The 8,711-nt window shown below is 36.8% G+C and overlaps 1 protein-coding gene across 1 annotated transcript in view; it reads left to right on the top strand.

The window, feature by feature from the left end:
• Positions 1-8,711, top strand: part of LOC103481331 (protocadherin-15-like) — a 199,721-nt gene that overhangs the window by 91,313 nt on the left and 99,697 nt on the right. The window contains exon 13 of the mRNA XM_017310687.1: positions 580-681. Coding sequence (XP_017166176.1) covers positions 580-681 — 102 coding nt within the window. The remainder of the gene's footprint in view (positions 1-579; positions 682-8,711) is intronic.

Here is an 8,711-nt window from a genome sequence, read left to right as displayed (position 1 = left end):
ATCAAAGCTATTACTGCTTTGATGAGAATAAATTGCAGGTTTTGCATCAATAAAGCGATTGTCAGCATTTTTACAACAACTGAAGGTAAAACAGTTATTTGATTGTGCTATAAAACGGTACAGTATATGTGCCTGGGAAATGCATAATACTGCCTCTCTAATATTTCCGAAGAGCCACAGGCTGAAGGCTTAAAGAACCTACGAAAGTACTGTGTACATATTTTGTACCATATATAGACTTTTTAATAGACCAATAACTCTGTAAACRGTGTAAAGACACAAAACATATGCCTCTTTGTGTAATGAATCAATTAAAAATACATGCTTTGCTTTGTTAAACAAATCACTGAAATAGATTAACTTTTCAATGACATTCTGATGAATTGAGAAACAAAAGTTTATCACTGTGAACTTAATAAAACTCCACTTATAACTGATTTCCACAGGCTAAAGGACTGCTAATGAGAAAGCAGGTGGCAAATGGTAAACTATAGGAGAAGCCAATGAATGCATGTATAATGTAATGAGAAAGCATGTGGCGTGTTAATAACCGCGTACATTTAATCATTGTTTTCACAGCACCGGGGTAATTACAGTGGCACCAGGTGCTGAGCTGACTGTTGGCCGAAGCTACGCTCTGACTGTGGAAGCTGTAGACAATGGGCCTGCGCCTCACAGACGGTAGGGGGTTTCTCTCGTTCTGCTYCGTTGCTCTTTTCCTATGTCTGTGTGAAACTATGGCATGAAAGGTCAGGTCTTTACAGCTTTCAAATGTATTTTCTGACCCTTTTCAACACCACCTACGGCTCCTTTTTATTTCTTTGTCATCGTCTGTCTTCTCATTTAATCCCAATTTTTAGCTGGAAAATTACAGGAGTAATTTATAATATTAGGTTTTTGAAGTGCAGTATTTCTTGTCATTCATCTCAGAWGGTGAGACTCATATTATCTAGAATCCTCAAGTTTTTGATTGTAGTCATTTTGATAATTATGGCTTATGGATAATGAAAWCCCAAAATCCAGTGTCTCAGAAAATTAGAAATGTCATAATGTCATTGTTGGAAACTCCTAGTGTCACTCCCAGATCAGCTAATTGATTCAAAACAGAGGTCTGCATAGGTTTGTTGAAAACATTCTCACTCTGGTTCAGTAAACTACATAATCATARGKAAGTCTGCTGACTGGCTAAGTCACAGAGTAAGTAACAATATGTCATTGCTGAAGAAGCTGATTGTTCAGAGTTTTGTATCCAAGCATATTAGCAGAACATTGAGTGGAAGGAAGAAGTGTGGTTGAAAAAAATCCACCAGCAACAGCAAGAATTACAGCCTTCCGAGGATTGCCAAGCGAAATCCATTCCAGACACACAGACGAATACTGGAGATGAGTACAAATGTTGCATTCCTCATGTAAAGCCAGTCCTGAMCGAGAGATAACATCAGTCATTCGCTGGTGTTGAGCCACTGAAGTCCACAGTCAACCAGCCACCTACCAGGAATTTCTAGAGCGCATCCTGCTTCTCTGTTGACGAGCCGTATGGAGATGCTAAATTTATATTCCTGCAGAACCTTTCACCTGCCCACACTGACGGCCAAACGTACCAAAGGTTGGTTCAAGGACCATGGTATTCCTGACCAGATAACTCTCTCGATCTGAACCCTGTAGAAAATGTTCTGCTTGTTGTCAAGAGGAAGAAGAGAGACGAGCCAACGAGGTAGATGACCTGAAGGCGGCTCTCAAAGCAGTCTGTGGTTCTGTTACACCTACTCAGCGCCACAGGCTGATCACCTCGATGCCTCCATGCTTTATTTCATATAAKTGGAGACTCAACTGAGTACTGAGTGCATAGAAATGTACACATTTTCCATCCGTTTGTCCAATGTGGTATTCTAATTTTTTGAGACAAACTCTTGGGGTTTATATACATGAAAGCCATAATCATTAAAACTGCAAAAAATAAAAAATAAAAGTTTGAAATATTTTATTCTGTATCGTGGATCTCTATAAACTAACCATTTCACTTTTTGAGATAACTGGAAAGGAATAGTGCATTTTTACACTATATTCATTTCTTTTAGATKAARTCGTATTTCTACAGAATAAAAKGTTCTGGAAAGGAAAGTCAGAGTGAAATGATATTACAAGTTTTAGAATTGARAAAAGAATTGGGGCCTGGGAAGGTGTGACTCAAATASCAGCGTGCTCCCTTCTTTTTATTTCCCAAAAGGGTAAATGTCAACTAATGCAGAAAATACATTCAAATAAATTTCATTCCWYTCTTCAAGGGCTAAATCMATAAATAACAGTGGCTTTCACAAAGCCCCTAATGCAGGACTTTCCACAAACTTTTTCCAATCGTCCAGGAAAAAGCGTCGGCTTCAAATGCTCTGTAAAGTGGCGCTTGTATTGATCTGATTGCAAAAACTCTGGCAGAGAACAGTTCAGTTGTGATTTTCTTAGTTTTAGCAATTACTAAGCAATATTTCAGAAATGGAGTAAATCAAACCATTGAAYGGTTCATCCAGTAGAATCCAGTCAAGCTGCACAGAACCACAAAATGATGCAGCTGTTGTTTTGGCAGAGACTTTGATTACCAGAGTGTTTTATGCAGCACAGGAAATATTACAGAACAGAGACTCTCAATTAAGCATATGCTGGGCATTCTCTCTCTCTCTCTCTCTCTCTCTCTCTCTCTCTGCCAATTGAAATAGTAAAACACTTTATAGAGATTAATGGCACAACGATTGATGCTTCCAAGCCTGTATTTCTTTTAATTATGAAGATTTTTTTTCAAAATATGGGCTTAATGAAAAGTATGTTCAATACATGTTTATTTTCAAGAAATACCTTTTAATCTGATAAACTATGGTCATTGGAAGCATATAAATCACAGCATACATCAGTTAATAAAATCGTCAGCAGTGTTGGTTTTTGATGCCTGAAGCATGGATTAAATTATAGTGTTTTTCTTGKGGAATAGCTGAACAAAAGGGTAAATTATTACCACACTGTCCTTGAGATGTGACAAACAAGTCGAATCCTTCCAGTGGGGAAAAAAAAAAAAAAAAAACACAGAACAAAAGCAGTAATCAGTTAAAACACAGGGGAAAAATTAATCAAGATTTTTTTTTTCTTTCTTTGGCGAAATTGTTTTAAGAAAACTTTTCATTGAACCTTTGTGTCACACRCAAACATCATCGAAGAGCCCACAGATTGCTGATTAGAAGTGTCTATTTTGAATCTGACTGGTGATTTTGTCACACCACATTTTGTGGTGCTAAATGATGATTCACATCGTTTTATTTTGAGCATTCGCACCAAGGAGTACGAGCATTTGAATTGCTTTAGGGACATATGGGTGAGGTCAAAATGCTGCTGCGTTGTTGGCTTCCTGAAGATGTGCCCCATTCCATGTTGGAATATTTTTAACGCTGTCGTTTCTGACTTCGATGCATCAYTTTACGTGTAATTCGAAGGCCTTTGTTGTTTTGATAAAATTGCTACTTTTTGGATGGAGTACAGAACCTTTTTTGCAATGGCTACAGGTAGGAATAGGCATGTTTCAGATTCTCACAATATGTCCTAAAATCAAAAATACTTCACAGTATTGAAGTATTAACGCATCATTTTAAAGTGAAAGGCAGTTAAACAAATTGCATTAGTTTAATAAATAGCTAATTTATTAATTTGAGAAAACGGCAGTTATTTGGTTACTTCTCCTGTAATACTATATTTATTATTGTGGTTATAATTTTGGTGAGAATATTTAGTTATTGATAGTTTGATACATAGACACACATGTGAAGATTGAAAGCAGGGTGACTGTGTTTTCAACCATTGTTTAAAATCAATTAATTGTTTTGTATCCCCATAGCAATTATTTCCARGTTTCTGAATTKTATGTTTTTAGTGTTTTGTCAAAAATAATGTGATAATCCAACAACATTAATATTTAGATATTTTGTCAAAAAGTATTAAATAAATACATGTGTATTTATATGGTTAAGGGGTGAGGAGGTGATAAAATTAATAAGAATGAATTTGGGTAACTAGGAAATTAAAGTCATGCTTGATTTACACATTTTATGTCTTTTTATCTTTTAAAGACTTGTTTTCATAAGGACCCAGAGAGTTTGTACACCTCCTCGCCTTTTGGGAAGTGACCTTGAAGCATTATTGAAATGTTATTTATGATAATATTAAGCCTAAAAAACAAACAAATTCAGTACCAGTGGAGCATCTCAGACAGCTAATAAGCAGTGTCTTCCGAAAACAAGAATAAATCAGTTTCCCTTTTGCAATCATCTGTATGGATATAAAGCTATTTAAGCATTTAAGAGAAGGTAAAACCCACAAAGCTGCGTCCTAATCATTGCCCAYGGGAAATAACAATACACAGATGAAAGTGAATGTTGGCATATTCCCTGATGGAATCTCAGTTATGGTAAAGAAAATGCAACATTGTCAAGTCTTTAAACTGTAAAACTTTCAAATTATGGGATTAAATGAGCTCCTCTGCTCTAAAACCTGTGTACWAAGGAGTCAGTTGATTATTATGTTTTTATAACCGTGGTAGTGTTTCTGAATTCAACAACACTGAATCCACCTGATTCACCACATAAAATCCACYAGGTTAGCCAAACTCATGTCTGGAGTGTTAWGGGATTTAAATAAATTTTTAACATCTGTTAATAATCTTTTAAAATCTCCGCATTTTGCCTCTGAATGTCTAATATAACATAAAAATAAYTATCCCATAATATTTGCAGAAGATAAACACATGCCTCTCTTCTTCTGGACTTGGTATGACAAATATAGCTATCAAATCAATAAAATGTGAAGCACTGCAGATTGAGGTGGTTCCAGGGATTGGCTCAGAGATTGTCACCAGATTTCCCCAGACCCACTATTTATCTCAGCAGAAAACATAACCAGCATGACAAATCAATATCTCTCTCCCCTGGCAATGTTATTGAAACTATGGGTCAAGATCCAAAATGAGCCATGTCCTCTTCTTGTTAGGCATCGTCAAGACAAGAGTCACTGCATTTCTTTAGGTCTGAGTCTCACTTTCCAAGAAGTAGAAGGGATTTTTGTGTCTGGTCTCACACATCGCTAACAGTAAATTATTCTGAAGAGCTTTCATACTTTAATCATAAATGGAAAAAAAAAAAAAAAAAGCATGCAGAATAGATAAAGTTGTTRGATTAAAAAACCAGACTGGCAATAAGAGGTCATGTTGCAGTTTTGCCCTGCATTGCTGAAAATGAGTGGGAAATTGCAACACTAAAAACAAAGCAATAACAAAATATATTTAAAAAAAGTAAAACTAAAGAAGTTCTAAAAACAGTCTGTGACATAATCTTACCTTGATATTCATTTAATTATTAAAAACCAGCAAAAAGAACACAAGACATTGTACACAAAAAAATTGTGTTTTGCTGTGTTAGCTTTCCAGAACATAAAAGTAATTCTCTTTTAGAGTGATACATGYATTGGCATGTTTTAGTTCTACAATTAAGAATTGAGTTAAATTGATTTATTCACTTCATTCACATACACACKGATAGAACTTAATGCAAGGGTGTTGCTAGCTTGTTCCAGCAGTGACCATGACTTACATGACTCACACATTAATCCATCTTTACAAARGTTTTGGAAGCCCKRAAGTTCCAAATTGTATATTCATTCAYCCACCCCTCCCTTAAGAGCAAMGTCATGATATAGTTTGGGAGTATTATCAGCATGCATTAAAAATCYTTTAAGGTCACTCTCCCCTACAAGTTCAGAATAATCATGTCAACATTTTTCTCAGTTTAATCATTTCTAATGGGGGTGATTRAAAGAMAATTCACACCTGAAGTCGACAACAGCCGAAGTAATGCACACACACAAAGAAATCAAATTAAATTACTCCACAAAATAAGGTTCTGTTTAACAAGGTGGACTACTACTCTGTCATGGGTTTTGGTATATTTCTGACTCACATGCACAAACACTCAGGAGACTGAATAGAGATTTTAAAAGGTTTATGATAACAATGAGTAAGGAATGACAGCTGAGGTGAGGCTGGAGACTTGGGCAACGGGATCACTCTGAGGAGAAGGAGAAGTAAGTAACAGAATGTAAAAGTTGAAAATGCAATGATGGTGAGGAACTGAGGATTTATTGATGAAGAGGATGATGTACCCCAGGGAGAGGTGAGTAGAATTGCGGTTGTTGGCTGAGTGGTGAATGTCAGACGGGGAGGAGAGTTTTGGAGCTGTGAGTCTTGAAACTGTGAGAACCGAGAGGGCCAAGGACGCTGGAGACTTGGAATGAGGAAGGGAGAGGAAAGCTAGAGACGTGAGCAGGAGCAGAAACATAAAATGTAACATTGGAGGGCGGACAGGTGATTTGCAGGATGATGAAGATGATGAAGAGAAGGGTAGAGAATGCTAGAGGTGAGATTAGTCCAATGGATATTGCAGGAGTGAATCTTTGATCGAGGAAGTCCAGACGATCTTGCATAGAGGATACAGACTCACGGGAGGAATTACGGGGAAACAAGAAAASAGAAGTCAGAGCTAGTMWTCAGGCACAGGGACAAAATAAACATGGAGGGCTACGTTTACCATGTAGGTAACCAASAGTGTCTTCATCTAGCTTCTTCTATCCTTTTGCTGATGGTCTTAACGATGAAGAACCGTTCTTTAGTGCGGTACCAGCAGCTCCAGGTCTCTGCTGAGCGCTCTGGGGAAACTGCAGCTCCAGAAGGAGAAAGCAAAACACCACATTAGGTAAACTATGTTCTAAAAGGAATAAAAACCTAAGAAACCAGCTGGAATCTGTCAGTATTTAAAAGGAATCCTGCTGCTATCTACTAAACAAACTCAGCAGGGTTGCTGTTAACTTATCAGTGAAAGGTGTCTSACTAAAGTATGACATGTTTTTTAAAATAACAAATAACACAATGGCCTCCATACATACTCATTCTACAAATCAACGGCTGCAGCATTTGCTGCAGAAGATTTGGACAACCAGTTGGGCAATATAGTCTGGCCAGACGAGGCCAAAGCTGAAATCACTGGATATTGATGCACACACCATGTTTGGAGGAAAAGTGGCTCTGCGCATCATCCCAAAAAACACCATGCCAAAAAATGAGAAGTGCAGGTGTGCACATTGTGGTGGGTTCTGTCCTACAGAATATAATATACACGCAGACTCCATATGTTTGAAGAAAGGATCAAAGGAGAAATGTAACATGTTTTTGATATGAGTCTRAAGATGAAAGGAATGCTTATTTCCAAGAAATCCCCAAATACACAGTCAAGGAAACGCTAGACTGACACAGTCAAGGACCTGACTTGTATCTAACTGAATATCTACAGAATTGATTATCAGTGTGCATAGAATGACCCCCTCACCCCTCCAGAGACATTGAAATCTATGTCCAGCGTGTGTGAAGGAATTGGCCAAACTTGCACCTTAGTAACATATGAAACTAGCCTCTCAATATGCATTCATGTTSAAAATATTATTACTAAGATACGTAYTTTATATTTTTCTCTGTATRTATTCAGTGCTTATTACACATGTCACCTCAGTTTTCTCTCCAAGGTTCATTTGTGAAGCAATCCGATTTTATTTCTTTGTGGACCAATTAGAATTTATCAGTTAGATAATGTAATCTTTACAAAAGAAAAACATTAGGTGCAAAATAAGATATTCTGTTTGGAGGGGGGGAAAGTAGTGAAGGGAAATGTTTGTAAATAGAGCATATTGAACAGTTCGAGTTGTTTATCAGAGGGGAAAGTAAATACTATGCAATTAAGTCTTTATTTACCAAAGTGAAATGATCATCTGTCAAGTTCTCAACCAAATGATSTTTCTACTGATGCTTTGTGAAATAGAAAATCAATATGATTTCCTTTTTCCCTTCCACTAATTTTCTTTTGCAAATCCAATAACACCAAAACACATTTTGATTTGTACCTTATTAAGACACTGTCTGTATACTACTTTATCAAATTGAGCAGCTTGAAGTGTTAATGGATACTCCTATTTCTTCCAATCCTGTTGAGGCTAGCAATAAGTTGAAACGTTAGACTGTTAACATTACATCAGGAAAATAAATTTTCAGCATGTCAATGTCTTTCTCAGTGAATACATTTTTAATGAAGCTGTTGAGCTCTGAGTGATCACGGTTCTTAGGCAGCCTTGCTGATTACAGGTTTTACTCCTCTGTTAGAAATCCTGAGAATCACCAGGTCATGGCTGGTTCATTCTCTTTCTACTGTAGCAGAGGGAAAATGGGACTCTATCTCAACATGGCTAAAGCTAAAAGTGCAACACCTTAATTTTTAATGCATTGTTAAAATAAATTTGTGAAGGTAAAAAAAAAGTGAAAGTGGTTCAAGGGACCAACTAGTTATGGTTTCTGTGCCAGCACCAGGACCAGTTGGACAGGTTGGTCAGTCACACGGTCACTGAGTCACAACACAAATCTTCACCTTCTGTGACATTCTCCTTGTGTGATRAGTTGGCCATGAGACACTCTCTATAGTCCATCAAATAGTAATAAATCCTTTTATAATAACTTGGAYTGACGGATGRAAGGATTTCCTTTTAAATACTAAAACTTTTAAATTAGGTTTTTGACCTAAAATGACTTTTTGGAGCTTCCTTTCTGTGTGATACCCGTTATACTTGTCATTCCACTTTGATGG

Source organism: Poecilia reticulata, linkage group LG19 (assembly GCF_000633615.1).
Source record: "Poecilia reticulata strain Guanapo linkage group LG19, Guppy_female_1.0+MT, whole genome shotgun sequence".
NCBI classification, from domain to species: domain Eukaryota; kingdom Metazoa; phylum Chordata; class Actinopteri; order Cyprinodontiformes; family Poeciliidae; genus Poecilia; species Poecilia reticulata.
The sequence above is the reverse complement of the archived record's forward strand: the minus strand, read 5'-3'. Positions and strand labels throughout refer to the sequence as shown.